Source organism: Thamnophis elegans, chromosome 10, assembly GCF_009769535.1.
Source record: "Thamnophis elegans isolate rThaEle1 chromosome 10, rThaEle1.pri, whole genome shotgun sequence".
Taxonomy (NCBI): domain Eukaryota; kingdom Metazoa; phylum Chordata; class Lepidosauria; order Squamata; family Colubridae; genus Thamnophis; species Thamnophis elegans.
In genome coordinates, this window is record NC_045550.1 from 52,736,128 (window position 1) to 52,753,422 (window position 17,295).

Below are 17,295 nucleotides of genomic sequence, written 5' to 3' on the forward strand. Positions count from 1 at the left end.
TCAAACCCAATTCTTTGGTGGTTATGAAGGCTGCTGCATACATCAGCTGGTTTATTTCAGCTAATGTAGTGGTTTGAATGGTTTGCACATCATCATTATTATTATTATTATTATTATTATTATTATTATTATTATTATTATTTCTCACTTCTTTTCTCCATTATGCAAATTCATTTATTTGCATAATATTCCTTGTCCTAAAAAGGAATAACCTAATTTTTGCCTGCATTTCAGTGAAGTAGGTAGGAGGATAAAACTGTGTTTGAAATACCTAGAAAATGCAGTGACTTTTAAGGATTTGCTTGAGGGAAAGATTAGCAGCTCTTGTTACCACTAACAAGGAAACAACGGCATGTCTCTTTTTGTAAGATGCCAAAACAGCAGTAGAGGGAAAGGGTTCATGGAGAAATTTGGTTACTGTTATTAGTTGGCATGCCTTTTATATTCTTCTGCTGAAACTGTGTTTAGAAGACATTTTTGCAAATTAGTTTCATGGTCTGTTTCCTTGCTATGCCAAAATAGATTTAAAATGTTGATTGCTTTGGCATAGAAATAATGATTCAAGAACAAAACCAAGTATAATTTAACAATTCTGTGGTCTTTTACTGTTTTCTCACTTTGCTATTAAGACAAGCAAACTGCAGTTTCGGTTGGACACATAGTGTAGACGGAAAATTGGAAATGCTGTGATTAACTCAGTTTGGCTTAGCCATTCCAAGCCCTTTTACAAATGTAGAAGTTCTAAAAACACTTATTCTATAATTGAATGGCGTTTTTCAGGGGAATGAAAGTTTTAACTTTTTCCCCCTATGTTGGACCTGCAAGCTACAAATGCAATTTTCCTAATTTGTCTCCCTCACACTTACGGTACACACACACACTTTTTAACAATATACACAGAGATCTTAAAATATTTACAAAGTATTTTATGCAACCCGTTGATAACATTCAGCAGATCTGCTTTGCAGTCCCCAGAGAAATTCAAGGTTACAGGCCTGTAATTAATCTCTGGAATTTAATAAGGGAGCAACCATATTGGAGGACTGCTTTCCAAGCTTATTACATTAGCTGCCTCTTTTGTCCCTATTATGAAAGTAACATTGGTGAGAAATGGCATCAGGTTTATCTGTTCTCAGCTCTGCTTTGCTCATTAATATTTATCGAAGGCTTTAACAAAGTCTGGTAGGGAAAACGAATTGTCTGGGCATAAAAGGCAGCTCCCAATCTTATATCCTGCTGTAGCATCGCAGTCGACTCTGACCGATAGACAAATCCTTGAATGAGGCAAAGCACATATGAAAAGAACCAATTCCCCAGTGAGGGCAGCCACTGAGGTTGGGATGAAACAACAAGTATATGAAGACTCTAGGTTCTCTTTTTAGGCGATGGGGTCTTTTGCATCCAGAATAGCTGCCAATCCCTGTTAGATTTTCCTGTGATTTGAGGCGAGTAACCCCAAAACTTCAGGGTAGCCTTCCAGCTAGTTAGTTTAATTAACTATCTTTAGTTTTTTCTAACTAAACTAAAGTTAAAAAGAAAAAAAACTACCTCCACACCGCCCCCACACAAGGAGGGATGTGATGGCTCAGTGGCTAAGACACTGAGCTTGATCAGAAAGGTCAGCAGTTCGGCGGTTCGAATCCCTAGCACCGCATAACGGAGTGAGCTCCTGTTACTTTTACTTTACAGTTTTTGCCAGTCTAGCAGTTCAAAAGCATGTAAAAATGCAAGTAGAAAAATAGGGACCACCTTTGGTGGGAAGGTAATAGCGTTCCATGTGCCTTCAGCGTTTAGTCATGCTGGCCACATGACCACGGAGATGTTTTTGGACAGCGCTGGCTCTTCGGTTTTGAAACAGAGATGAGCACCACCCCCTAGAATCCGGAACGACTAGCACACATGTGTAAGGGGAACCTTTACCTTTACCTTAACCACAAAACTTCAGGCTAGCCTCCCAGGTAGTTAGTTGAATTAACTATCTTTAGTTCTTTTTAAGTAAGAAACTAGTTTTTTCTTTAACTGGTTAAGGAAAAAGCAACAACACCCCCACACCCATTCTAGGAAAATGCAGCTCATCCTTGTAGAGTGCTGTACTGCAGCCACTTCAGCTGACTGTTATCTGCAGTTCGGCTGTTCAAATCTCACCGGCTCAGGGTTGACTCAGCCTTCCATCCTTCCGAGGTGGGTAAAATGAGAACCCAGACTGTGGGGGCGATATGCTGACTTTGTAAACCGCTTAGAGAGGGCTGAAAGCCCTATGAAGCGCTATATAAGTCTAACTGCTATTGCTATTGCTACTGTATTTTCTTTGACTTACAACAATCGGGAACAGAATTTCATTTGCTAAGCAAGCAGTTATTAAAGGAGTCTTGTCTGATTTTTTTTGCTATGGTTGTTAAGTGAATCACTGCAGTTATTAAGTGAAAGCAGTTAGTAAGCGAATCTAGTTTTCCCCATGGATTTCACTTGTTGGAAGCTGGCTGGATAGGTTATATGACTCCAGGATGCTGAAACTGTCTTAGATACATGCCGGTTGCCAGGCAGCCAAATTTTGATCACATGACTGTGGGAATGCTATGACTGTTGTGTGAGGACCAATCACAAGTCCTTTTCTTCAGGGTCGTTGTAATGTCAAATGATCGTTATGGTTTTAAGTAAAAGACTAGTTATGCAAACAATTCTGGGGCCACTTACGTGTGTGAAATAATTACATCCATACATTCCAAAGATAGAAGCCATCTTTGTATAGGGTCTCAAGCCTGCCACATATTCAAACATATTCTACTCTGAGAAGCTGGGAGGGAGGATTGTGTGGAGCATGGAAGATATGTAGCCAAAATAGCATTCCTTCTCAGAAAGTCAAGGTCATCCTGTCCGTGAACCTGGATGGATGTAGATAGGAGGAATCTTCCTTTGTGGCAATGACTTATTGGACCATGTGATGGATTTGTGGGTGTTGGGGCAGGGTCTTGAACTTTCAACTGGATGGGGAAAACCTGGAAGCTTTCAGATTCAGGTTTTCCCAGATGTGCCAACATGGCTCTTCTAATAAATTGGAACTTTGAGGAATCCCTTGCCTATTGGATTGAGGATGCTATTTGAAACCCTGCCACACCACTGGTTACAGCTCTTTGCTTCTCCAAAAAATTGTAGTATGTCCCACCTCCTGGCTACTCAAATGCCCTGGGTTTAAAATAGGGGATTTTTACAGGTCTTCATACTATAGAACCAGAGACCCTGGTTTAGAGGCAGACCTCTAGTAATAGAAAATTTGCTCACTTTGTTCAGAATATTTGCATCAGAATATTATTCTAGCTACTGATCTGTAAAGTCGCTATTGTGTAATATTTTCTTTTTAAAAAAAATTGTGACAAAAGTTCACTGACACATTCCTGGGAGATTTTTTTTTCCTCCCTCAAGTTAAGTGGCAGAATCAACTTTTCAACCAGAAAATTGGAGGTGACAATAAGAAGGATTTCTATTTGGATCAAATAAATCTCCTGTATATTGTGTTTTCCTCGATGCTGTAACTGGCAGGCTCCAAGGACATGCCAGCCAGTGCCAAAAGTTATTATCTCTCTCCTGGGCACACAACAAAATCACAAGCTGTCATAGAAATCTAAAATGCTTTGTTTTACTGTCATAGCAATTTAGCATGTGTCACAGTTTCACTTGTGCCTTGCAAAGCAGTAGAAGGGGAAATGAGATGGGACAATACTGAACTTCGTTCAATGTGAGTAGAAAATGGTTGATTTCTCAGGAGGCACCACTCAGTTCTGGAGATGAAGTGTTGCCAAACTGTAGTGCAAGAATGTGGGCAACTAGAAAATGTGTGTGTAGGTAGTCCCAGGGATGGGATTGAAAATTTTTAGCAACTGGTTCTCTGCCCAGTTGCTGAGCTGTGACCTACTCTGCCTTCTCAGGGCAGGAGGGGGGAATTTTCATCCTCCCCAGGCTCCATAGGCTTTCCCCGAGCCTCCGGAAAGATGGAAACAGCCCCCCGGGGTCTAGAGGCCCTCCGGAAGCCAGAAATGGTCCTGTAGACTTCCAGTAGGCCCGTTTTTCGCCCTCCCAGAGCCTCCATGCGGGTCCTGTACTTACCTAGCATGATGAACGAGGCAGGAGGGGCGGGGCGGGATGGCCAGGACCAGCCGGTCTTTGCAACAACCGGTTCAGCGAACCAAATGCAAAATTAGCATCCAGTTCGCTCAAACCGGTGCAAACCAGCTGAGTCCCACCCCTGGGTAGTCTCAACTTACAACCACAATTGGTATTCAAATTTCCATTGCTAAGCAAGGCAGTTGTTACGTAAGTCGCACCTGATTTTACCAGATTTTTTTTGCCTCCGTTGTTAAGCAAATCACTGCAGTTACACTATATTGCCAAAAGTATTTGCTCACAACTGAGTCTGATGATGTGGATGGGTGAGCGAATACTTTTGCCAATATAGTGTATGTGAAACGTGCAATCATTAAGTGAACCTGGCTTCCTCCATTTATTTGATTGTCAGACGCCAGCTGGGCAAGTCACAAATGGTGATCACATGATTCCAGGACACGGCAACTGCGTAAATACATGCCAGTTGCTATAAGCAGCTAAATTTTGATCAGATGACAGTGAGGATGGTCATAAATGCAGGAACAGATTGTAGGTCACATTTTTCAGTGTTGTCTTAACTTCAAATGGCCAATAAGCAAATGGTTGTAGGTCAAGGATGCAATTTCCACTCCCTGTTATGTTGCTCACAGACGTCTGCTTCACAATTGCACTCCCAAAATTGGGCATCATGAGGGGTTTTTATCCATGTTGCTTGTTGGGATAACAAGCAAGATAAGCATGTAAGCTTTTAATGTATTTGCTCAAATCATGTGACATACATGCACAGAACACCAAAGAAAAGGCCATAATGACCGCCTTGTTGTCGATGATGTTGTCACTATACACACCTTTGATTCTTAAAAACCAGAAGTTTGTTCCAAGAAGTTTGTTCCAAGGGAAACTTGAAATTTTCTGTCCCACTTAGTTCTTTCCTATCAAGGGTCCTTTAGTTAGTTGATGTAGAGAGTAAGGAAAATGATTTCAATGGAGATATGCAAACTGTGTTGTCAAGACAAAAAAAGGGGCAAAATAAATTATCAGTTGAGAACATTGAAATAATGGTCTGAAGTAGCTTAGACATTTCTCCAGTTCACTGAACTTTATTATAAGAAGGGGAGGAGACACAACACAGTCATTTATATGGAGTAGAATGGAATGGAATAGAATAGCAGAGTTGGAAGGGACTTTGGAGGTCTTCTAGTTCAACCCATGCTCAGGCAGGAAACCCTATACAATTTCAGACAAATGGTTGTCCAACAACCAATGTTCTTAAAAACTTCCAGTGTTGGGGCATTCACAATTTCTGGAGGCAAGTGGTTCCACTAGTTAATTGTTCTAACAGTCAGGAAATTTCTCCTTAGTCCTCAGTTGCTTCTCCTAGGCTTTCAATATTCTGTCCTAGCCAATTTCAATAAAATTGGTGTTAACCTTCCTGTGGAGTTGATTTCTTAATCTGGTCTCCCTAGTGAGAGTTACCTAGTTTCCATACATTTATTTGTGCATGTAATCCCTTTAGTCTATCCAAGGGCACCAACTAAAGCGAACATATATTAGAATAACATGTCAGCTAGCAATGACATTAAAATTATAGGAATAGGATGCATGCCTCAAATGTAGTTCTTACCAGTGTGCTGTTATGAGCAAATTTAGAATGGGGAAAGCAGACTAGCTGAAATCAGGATTCCTAAAGCAGAAATAAGCCTGTAATTCCACAAATCCTGTTGAAATGCTAAATTCATCCCTTTTAAATATTTTGTACTGCTGGGAGACTTGAATGAAGTGTTGTCCTCTACCATGTGTTTAGGATTGAGACACGTTCTGTCCTAGCTAGCTTCTTTTGAAAGACTATACAACAGAGGTGGTATTCAGTAGGTTCTGACCAGTTCTGGAGCGAACATTTTGGGTAATTCGGCAAATCGGTAAACACCACTTCTGACCAGCTCTGCCCCCATCTATTCTCTGCCTCCTGAGTCCCAGCTGATCGGGAGGGAATGGGGATTTTGCAGTAACCTTCCCCTGGAATGAGGAGGGAATGGAGATTTACAGTATCCTTCCTCTGTCACACCCATCAAGCCATGCCCACAGAACCTGTAGTGAAAAATTTTGAATCCCACCACTGCTACACAAGATAATTTGGAGGGTGGAATACCAAGGAACAAGAGAAGCAAATTTTCTGAATTCAACTCTGCTATTAATAAGAACCTGGGAAGGCTAAGAGTAATGTCAGAAGCCTACAAGTCGACTTCTGCTATGGAGCTGATGAATTTCTCTTTGACTGCCTGAAATGAAAGAGTTGGTTTGCTATGGTTGGTTTGCTGAGCATTAGCATACAAGTACTAAGTGAATGAGCTTTTGTTTGTATGTAGATGGGGATCTTCAGAGACCATGTAAAATATTATGTACACTTTCAGAGAGAGAGAAAAAAAAATCTCCTTTGCCAATCTTTCTGCAAAGTTGGCTGGTACCAGAGGTGGTATATCAGAGGTGGTATTCAGCCAGTTCTGACAGGTTCTGGAGAACCAGTAGCAGAAACTTTGAGTAGTTCAGAGAACCGGCAAATCTGTGGCCCCCGCCCCCACTGCCTCCCATCCTCCCAGCTGATCTTCTGTTGTTGCCCTGAACAGGAGAACAGAGCTGGAAAGCAGGTTAGTGGGGTGGCGAGGGAATGGGGATTTTTCAGTATTCTTCTGCCTGCCATACCCACCAAGCCACACCCACAGAACCAGTAGTAAAAAAAAATTGAGCCACTGGCTGGTTCGTACTGGTTAGCATGGATTGCCACCCCATTTGCTCTTGCTGAATCTGATATGAAAAACAAGACAACGAGGAGCACATAAAGAATTGCCATTAATAGAACATTTACAATGTGTTTTTTTTGTTGCAACAGAACATTTTTGCTGTTTTGAATTCTGTGAGATTCTGTGAGAGCAACCAAGGTTCAGTTTTGAGACCATATTCTGAGTGATGGACATTGTTCCAAATTTACAGTTAGTTGGCAATCAGTTTCAGAAAGCTTGGTATATTAACCTTAAAATTTGCAAACCAATTGTCTTCCTTCCTTCCTTCCTTCCTTCTTTCTTTCCTTCCCTCCATCCCTCCCTTCCTCCCTCCCTCCCTCCCTCCCTCCAGGTTAGGGAGTTGAAAACAGTAAGAGATTGTGCCAAGTGTGGCTATTTGCTGCATACAATAGTAATGCAGTTTTTAAAAACAAAGCTCTTGTTTATTTATCTTTTCTGTTTCATTGTTCTGCTTGTAACTGCTTTGTTGTATTTTTCCCCATGTTCTGTTATAGTGCAGGTTCGTGACGCTATTTAAAACTGACTGCATTTCGTTTTGCTTTGTATACACAGGCTCCCTTGCCCACATTTCTATTGACTCAAAGTCCTTTGCAAGGGTGATGTTGTATGACTGCAAAACAATTAGTCTCAGGGTATTACTGCAAACAAGACAATAACCAGGAATAAGCTAGTGATGAATGTCAGTTCAATGCATTGTCTCTCTGAGTTTCTCTCGCGCTCTTTGTAATGTGTTTTCTCCTGCTGAGCTACCTGAATGCCTTGTAGGCAGTTATTATATTATATTCTTTCCTTTCCCCCTGTTTTTCCAGCAACAATTTGCATCTTCACTTCTTTCCTAGAGCAAAGGGAGTTAAGACTTTCATTCTTTTCTCTCTCTCTCTCTCCCTCTAGGTTCACAATAGAACAGGAAATTGATCTGAAGGATGCTTTGAAAGGGGTTGGAATTACAGAAGTATTCAGCCAAAGTGCTGATTTCACTGCAATGTCTGGTAAGCGGCTTTTTTGTGATTTAGGTTATTATTGCACCACTGCATTCATTTTCTTCTGCAATAATTTGAAAACTTGGCCCAGAAAATCCCGGCCCCACAAATGTGTTAATTCATTAATTAAATTTCTAAACCAGTATTCTCAAATAGATACAAAGTGGGGGGAAAGGCAATTTTTGGTCTGACCTAGGCTCTTCCTGCAAGATGTCTACCAGCTTTTCCTACTCAGGTGGTCCCTAGACTGTTGGATGCTAACTTCCAGAACTTGGAAATTGATGGGAATTTGTAAGTGGAGGTGGAAGTGTCTGGAATGCAGCAATCATCTAGTCCCAATTTAACAAACCATTTGGAGGTGGCCAATTTTTTGATGTGTAAATATGTTTTATTTTCATTTTTCATTTTCATTTCATACGGTCACATATATATTGTGCATAACCGGGGCCATATAACATTGAGCAATAAACACAGCCATCCTTGTCAACAATACTCCCCAAAATACAAACCCAATATACCACTTCAACCCTCCATACACCCTTTCTTTCACCCCCCTCCAACTTTCCTTTCTCCCCTCCAACATTCCCCTCTACCCTACTTCCCCTCCCCCTCTATCACTCCTCTCTCCCAATACACTCCCTCCCTTCCATCTCACCCTCCCTCCGATCCTCTCTCCCACCCTCTCTACCCCTCTTTCTTCTTTCCTTCTGCTCCTCCCTTCGGTGTATTTCTACTATCTATCAATATATTCAGCTTCCTATTTTTACACTAGAATTAAAAACGCAACAGTATACAAGTGCAATCATATGAATCACTTTAAAATCCAGCACATACTATATTTCCGCCCTCCCCCCTAAGACCCCACCTCCCTTCCCCCCCCCCCGACTTCTCAGAGCCCGTACACGGTATAGCTTTTTATCAAACACAGTCTGAAATATATTAAAACCAAGGAAATTTTTTAAAAAAGAAAAAAAGAAAAAAAAGTCAGTAAAGTCTCTTTACTCTTGAGCCGTTACTCAAACTTTAAGCAGTTTTCATATAATCCTAATCTTAGTTGTTTGAGGTGGCCAATTTTTTGGAAATGTCCGTTAAACTGTTGATATCGTTCAGGGAGTCTACCTTATTTTGTTGGATTAGAAGACCTCCATGATCCCTTCCAACTCTTATTATTCTGTTATTCAGTTGTTTCGCCCTTTTTCTCTAGTCCTTTTATGTCACAATTCAAGTTTGGTACAGGTTTTAAACAAGATGTGTATTCACCAGTTTTTCTTGGAATAGGTTTTATTATTTAAAAATGTTATTTTTCATTACAAAAACAGAAAGGCTGCTCTCTAATTTACAGCCATTGTCTCTACCTGACATTTTTTTTTTAATTTATGAAAGCTACTTTAATTTCCCAAGCTCTATTCTGTTTTCTTGATCTCCACTCTAACTTCTATTTGACTTTTCTTCATAAGCCCTACCTGCCTTCTTTACTAGCTTCAGGCTGTCTTTCTGTTTGTCTGTCTGTCCGTCCATCCATCCATCCATCCATCCATCCATCCATCCATCCTATTCCCATTCCTACATACAACCAACTATTTCTCCTTTGGCACCTTATTTATTGAGAAAATTTGTATGGCTGCCCAACTCACTCATGGTGACCTCAGGCTTTGTGCAGAAATAAATGCTGTAGAAGTCTCCATGGTCGTCACCTGCTTCAGCTGAACTTGACCATTGGAACTGCTCTGGTGCTTCTTGAGATCACCATGAAAGTGTAGTGTTGACTCTTGCTTCATATCTAGCTGTTACTCTCTGACTGTGGCTTTATGTGAACTGTTTTGACCTCTGGGGAAATTGGCCAATCTAATCCCCTCTGGATTGACCTGGCCTGGTTTGGCACTTTCCTGTAATACAACAATTTCTCTTTAAATTCCCATTGCTACTGTAAGACAGCTTCTTCAGGCCTTGCATGTCTTGGTGTTGCTGCTTCCCTTTCCCAGTTGTCTGTTTTTCATCTACTTTTCTTGAGTTGTACTGTCTCTTTCTCTCTTTAGCTGGGTTAGCTGCTGATTGGATGGGTTTCATCTAGTATCATGATTGCGAACCTCTGGCACGTGTGCCAGAGGTGGCACGCAGCGCCTTCTCTGTGGGCACACGAGCCATCACCCCAGCTCAGTTCCATGGTGCATGCGTGCACATCTCCCACCGGCCAGCTGGTTTACATGTTTCTGCTGTGCATGTGCAGGGGGCGATGCGTGCATGCATGGGGGTGGGGTGATGCGGGGGCGCACGCACATTGCATTTAGGGGGGTTGGCACACGTGCATTTGCACCTGCACACACGCACTTGGGGCACTCGGTCCAGAAAAGGTTAGATATTACTGATCTAGTATGACTGACTGTAGGCTCTGATTGACTTTGATTCCAATGCCATCAGCCCAGACTTCAGACACTTCTTGAGAATACAGTTACTGTATTTTTTAATAAAAATTGTATTTTTAAACAAAAACAAACACACAAAACATATAACATAAAAACCTCTTCAACTGCATACAGTGTGTCGATTGGTTACAAGGTCTTTCTGCATGCTTTCCATAGTCATCACTTGAACTTTATCAAAAATCACATATTGTCAATCAAATATCTTTATATACATTATTATTATACTTTGTTTGTTTGATTATCACTATTGTTTCTCCATTTTAAACAAGGTATTCTAAATATGTATCCATTTATATTATAATGATTCATTATATCATCAATATATCCAATAATAAAGAATTTTTTATATCCTATTCTAAGTCATTCTATTATTTTAGCATTGATAACATTCTCTAATGATTTTCAGTTCCATGTTTTTTCCATTATTAGTATCATGAATCTAATATACATGTATACAAATTGTTATAATTGTTAAACATCCATTAAGCATCGCTTTTATTACATCCTTTTTATATGAAATATATTAAATTTGAAATAAATTTATATTATGGCATTTCATTACATCATCCTGAAATCATCCAATGATATTACATCTTTATATTCTATTTTATATAGAATTATTTATCTTTTATAAAAAGGTTTTTCAATCATCCTCACTTACAGTTTGTATAAAATTTCATATTATCAATCTAGTATATATAAATGCTTTATTATCATTATTGATCATTTATTTGACTACAGCTATTATTACTTCGTCTTATACATAGTACTCAAAATTTAACTACTTTTAACTAAATTTTATTGTGACATTTCATTTCATTATCCTGTATCCTTCCAGAAATAGTGCAGTCCAATATCTCTTGCCATTTGTAGAATCTGTATTCTAAGTGTTTTCTTGATAAGTCTTATGTGGACTTCTCTTGACAACTTGTTATTCATTGCATATCTTATAAAGATTCAAAACCCTCTATCTGTTCCTTTCATCAGCTTGACTTTTGTTATAGCTGATGCTTCTGCCAAAATTACTCTTATTGTTTCTGCAAATTTTTCCCCTTTCTTCATCTATATTTTGACATCTGAGATAGAATTCCAGTTCATCAATCTCTCCTTTCCGTATTTCGCACATCATTTCCCTCCACTCTCGATTTGCTGTCAGTGTCAACAATTTTCTTATCACTTTCATATGTCTCTGTCGTTTTTTGAGCTCTGTCCTCAAATTTCATCGTTGAAATTGAGACCAGTCCAGTTTAAAAGTAAGAGGCATTTGTAAAAAGTCCATCCATAGAAAACAAACAAAATTAACGTGAAAAAGATAACATGATAGTTTTAAACCAGGGTTAATTCACCGCTTACTTCCTTCGGTCTTCAATTTTATTTTAACTAAGTCTTTTGAGTTTTCTCTTCTCTAATAATAAGGATTTTTCTCATCATTTTGACACAATGTCTCTCCTGTTCTGCTTCCATTTCAGGGGACTGTCCCAACCTTCTGCAGCCATTTTGACTGCTTCTCTTGTAGCCAGCAAAAAGAGCTTTCTCCTGGATCGATCAGGGACTTTGCGATGTCCCTGAGATCAGCAGGATATGATCTTCTTTATCACCGTTCCTTCAGAATAGTTTAGATCCAAAAAGGACCGTCCAGCACAGAGATATCAACAGCAATCCTGGAGCTCCAAGATTGCATGTCATGTTGTCGCAACGTCAAGCCCCGCCTCCACAGTTACTGTATTCTTTAAATACAGTAATTACCTTCCTGTGAAAGAGAACAACTTAAGCTTTCAGAGGAACAGAAGGGAGTGGAAACCGTGGCATGTTGTTTTGTTTTCCCCTTTTGCCATACCCTCTCACAGTCAGAACTCTTGTTATACCTAAGAGTCCCAGTGGCACAGTGGTTAGGGTGCAGTACTGCAGGCTACTTCTGCTGACTGCTAGCTGCCTACAATTTGGCAGTTCGAATCTCATCCGGCTCAAGGTTGACTCAGCCTTCCATCCTTCCGACGTGGGTAAAATGAAGACCCTGATTGTTGGGGGCAATATGCTGATTCTGTAAACTGCTTAGAGAGGCCTGTAAAGCAGTATATAAATCTAAGTCCTATTGCTAAAGTATATGAATATTTGCTGATTATCATACTGAGGGAGTCAGCTCAGGGCTAATGGATTGGTTCTTCTTGCTATCTGTAGAACTCTTACTAAATATCTCCAGATCCATAATTCAGTAACGTCTGTCTCTTTTCTCTACTTTTTTTTCTCAATGTGCAGATTTACCAATGGAGAAAAAAATGATTTAAGAATTCTAACCTTTGTTTTTGATTTTGTCTTAAGTGCAAAGTCTTTTCCTCCTTTCTAGGATTAGTCTTCTTTTTCTCCCTGCAGCACACAGTCCATTTTTAACTGCAGATGAGCCCAAGAAAATTAAAACTATCTACACTTTAACTTTTTCTCTTTAGATTGTGAATTCAATAAGCATGCTGATTGATACTTCTTTGCCTTCTTAATATTTAACCTTAACCCAGATTTTTCATTTTCCATTTTTACTTTCATAATGAGCTTTTCTAAGTCTTCATTATTTGAGCTAATGAAATGGAAGTGTCTGCATAACTTAAAGTATTAGTGTTAATTTTGTAAGTGCTTTTAATTCTTAGTATTAATTTTGATTCCAGCTGTCATCCCTTCAAATCCCACCACACTTTTAATATATTTCATGCAGAAGTTAAATAGTCATGAGGAGACAGAATGCATTTTTATCTCATTCTTTTTCCAGTTCTGAACAATTCTTTCTCCAGATTTTACAGTAACAATTGATATCTGCTGTGTTAAAACTATTTGCAACCATGACACATGCCTATTTATTATATGGGGTTCAGCTAGGCCTTCATAATCACATGGCTGCATTAGAAAGGTATCATAGAGTCTAAATTCCTACAAAATGTCCTTGAACGGCTGGGTGGACCAGACATTTATAAGTCCATGTATTTGCCATACACTAAATAAATAAATCCTACAAAAATATATTTCAAGGTACTTGCTTTGTTTCAGGAAATAAATGTCACCAAAATTGAGCAAGCTCTGGCTAAGCATCTTTCCATAATGGCTAAGGATATTCTTTGACCAAGTTGAATTGGCGTCCTTAATGCTAACTCATCCTTTTAATTCTAGCTGGAAAAAAATAAAGTGCATTTTGATGGCTTTCCAGTGAAACAATATTGATTCTGGGATATGAGAAGACCAAACACGCACTTAGACAACTAGTACTATATGTAGAGGCCCAAAACGTAGAGTCCTCCCTTCCTAGAGAACGATTTGTAAATTCTTGTTTTATAAAATTAAACACCACATCAAACTACAGTTCCAATATTCAGACGAGTGTAATCCTTAACTCATTTGAATGTCCTTCACAGAAAGGAAAGTCTGTCATAGAAGGGAAAATCAAGAAAAATTATATGTTTTATTTTGTTTCCCTTCAACTTATTTTTATATCCCGCCTTTATTATTTTTATAACCAACTTAAGGTGGCAATTATATCCAACATACTTTCCTCCTCTTTTCCCCACAATAACAACCTTATGAGGTAAGTTGGCCTGAGAGAGAGTGACAGGCCTAAAGTCACCCAGCTGGCTTTCACAGTTAAGGCAGGACAATAATTTATAGTCTCCTGATGATTGGCCCAAAGTCACCCAAGTCAGCTTTCATGGCAGGTTCCAGTGTTTTACTCCACTCTATGACCATAACAAACTTAACAATATTGCTTCATTTGTCAATGTTCTTATTGAAATACCTTCCCTTGCCCTTTCTGGTTTGATGTTGAAAGTCTGTTTTTAATTATCGTACATTCTTATCATTTCCCCAAATGTTTCTTCTCCATTATGATTTCTTGTCTTGGATCTTTTCTTCTTCAAAAATTTGGACATAATCTTTTCCTGATGATTTTTGTGATAGCTCTTTCCTGAGATTCTGTGTTTATAATTTGCATACCCAGTCTGTTCAGAAAACCAATCTTACATTCTGATGGCATGTCGTACAGATCAAATGTTTCTGGCACATCTACTTTTCTTAATTTTCTCATTCTAACCAATATAATTTATGCTAATAATTCATACCTGCTTCCATACTTGTGCCTAGAAATGTACCAGCTTATTAGTTTTCAGTTGTCTGTCTTTTGTATCCATTATATAAAAGCCATTATTATATGTGATCTATGTCTCTGAAGATTTATGAAAGTCTATGTTTAGACTGGTGGGATAGAGATCTTGAATTGAAGAGAAAGGGGGTGGAAGTAGAACAGAACAGTTCACTCCTGTGAGAAACAAGGGGAAGGCGTCTGAGAGATTTTCCTCTTGCCTCCTGTATGAGAAGGGGGCAATTGGAAGGGTGAAGGTATAGAAGAAGATGGTGTGCTGGATGCTATAGCTATTCCATTATATTGTTTTACTCTGTGATAGAGCTCTTTGAGGGGGTGTGGAGGGAGGACAAGAGATGGAGGCAACAGATTCTGTAAGAGGAGGCAAGAACATCATGGTGGTGATGGAGATAGAAGATATGGTAGGGGGCAGGGACTGGATCTTCTTGGGGAAGGTTGCTCTGGTATTTAGCATCAGTATCACATTCCATACTCTTGGTTCTCCATCAAGGGCTTAGTCATCAAAACATCACCATCCCTGAGTTTTGGTTGTACTTCTAAATGCCAGATCAGTCTGTAATACGACATTCCTCATCCACATTTTTTAGTGGAGAGTGTCAGCCCTGGAAGCCATCTTTACCATTAGCGCTTCAGGGCTGCCATATTTAGCACATAGGGAAATTGGGGGTGGGGGGTGTTGCATGAAGTGGTGGAGGATTAGCCTTAACAACATTCCTCTCTCTGGGACTCAAGAATATTCGGCCTGCACCTGGATAGGAGTGACTGGGGATTGTCTCCAGGTGGGACAGTGAATTGATTGGACCATGTTATGGACTTGTGGGTGCAGGGGATGGATCTTTGACTTTCTTTTGGGTGTGGAAAACCTGGGACTCTCAGATTTTCCCAGATGCAATATGACATCTTGAATAAAATGGAACTTTGAGGAACTTCAAGTCTTGGAGTCTTCTTTCGTTGGGGGTGTTACTTGTAACGCTGACAGAGAGTTCTTCTCTAGGGAATGTGGTTGACTGTAGAGACAGAGATAGGCAAGATCCATCACCAAAGTACAAGAGAAAAACTGAAATTTTAAGTCCATAACAAGCAGAAAATATGCAGAAGCAGCTCAGACACACACCTACTTAATTTACATAAATATAAGAGGGAGAGAAGAGACAGTGTAATGAGACGTGCAAGATGGGTTTTAGCTCCACCATGTAGGCCAGACAGGAACTAATTGGCTAAAATTACTTTTTATTCAGAGCGGCTATAATCACAAAATCTTGGTGTGATTCCAAAGGGAACTTAGGATAATTCCTGAAATTCTTATGCATGTTTTGGCTGAGAAAGAGAAAAAGCAACTCCAACTGAGTACATTTAAGAGCCTCCCTGCTGTTATTTAACATCAGGGATGAGATTCTACCAGTTTGGACTGGTTCAGGTGAACCAGTAGCTCCGACTATCAGCTGGGAGCAAAACAGTTCCCTCCGACTTTCAGCTGGATCTGCCCACTCGCCCCTGCGCTATACTCACCTATATTTCCTTTTCTGAAGCCCAGCTGATAGGCGCAGCAGAGAGAATTGTCATGTCTCATCTGTTTTCCTCCCCACTTTTCCTTCCGTAATGCGGAAGGTGATTTCTCTGTAAACTGTCACATACCTTCAGTGCATGTCAGGCATGTGCGCAAGTGAAGCGAGCGCTCAGTGAACTGGTTGTTAAACTGGTAAGATCCCACCCAGTGGTGGGATTCAAATAATTTAACAACTGGTTCTCTGCCCTAATGACCATCTGGGTAGGTGGGGCTCGGTGGTCATGTGACTGGGTGGGCGTTGCCAACTCAAGGTCACTCAGGTCGATGGGCACGTTGCCTTAGATGTTACAATGTAATAAGGGTTAACCGGAGAGGAAGTTTCTATAAGCAGGTCAATAAAGATTAGGCTAGAAACAACACTAGAATGTTTCCTTCCTGCCTTCCTTACAGGATTAGCCCTGTAAAGTGGGGAAAAACAAAAGGAGATTTCTTCCAACAATCGGTTCTCTGAACTACTTAGAAAGTTACCAACCGGTTCTCCCGAATAGGTGCGAACTGGCTGAATCCCACCACTGATCCCACCCCTATTTAACGTCTATATGAAGTTATTGGATGAGATTATCTGCCAACATAGGATTAAATTGTACCAATATACTAAGGACACTTAGTTGAATATCTGTACCCGGGCGTGACCCGTCAAAACCGTGGTCCACAAAAGCGCGATCGACGAAAGCGCGCATTTGACGTCATCACAGCACGACGAAAAAAATTAAAAATTGAAATAAAAATAAAATTAAAGCAAGCCGATTCACATAAAGGTAAGGGTTAGGGTTAGGGTTAGGGTTAAGTTAAGGGTTAGGGTTAGGTTTAGAGCATTAGGGTTACGTTTAGCGTTAGGTTAAGGGTTAGCATTAGGTTTAGCGTTAGGTTAAGGGTTAGGTTTAGGGTTAGATTTAGGGTTAGGTTAAGGGTTAGGTTTAGGGTTAGGGTTAGGGTTAGGTTTGGGGGGGTTAGGGTAAGGTTTTCGCTTTATTTTTACATTTTTCGATCACAGCGCGATGTTTTCGTCGCGCTGTGATGACGTCAAATGCGCGCTTTCGTCGACCGCGATTTTGTCGTCCACGGTTTTGTGGTGGAACCGTGCCCGGGGACATTATTCTGTCAATCTGCTTTCCCAGCATCTGGAGGCAATGTGGTTCTGAATGGGGAAGGACAGTTTCAGCTCAACCCTGAGAAGATTGACTGACTATGGGTTTTATAGCTTCTAAATTTGATAACCAAACAAAGAAATGAATATGATTCTGGTATTGTTTGGCAGGTGATATCCAGGTGTCAAAACAGCACATATTTCACT

The 17,295-nt window shown here is 40.0% G+C and overlaps 1 protein-coding gene across 1 annotated transcript in view; it reads left to right on the forward strand.

The window, feature by feature from the left end:
• SERPINI1 (serpin family I member 1) overlaps window positions 1–17,295 on the forward strand; it is a 146,136-nt gene that overhangs the window by 109,870 nt on the left and 18,971 nt on the right. The window contains exon 6 of the mRNA XM_032225704.1: window positions 7,788–7,885. Coding sequence (XP_032081595.1) covers window positions 7,788–7,885 — 98 coding nt within the window. The remainder of the gene's footprint in view (window positions 1–7,787; window positions 7,886–17,295) is intronic.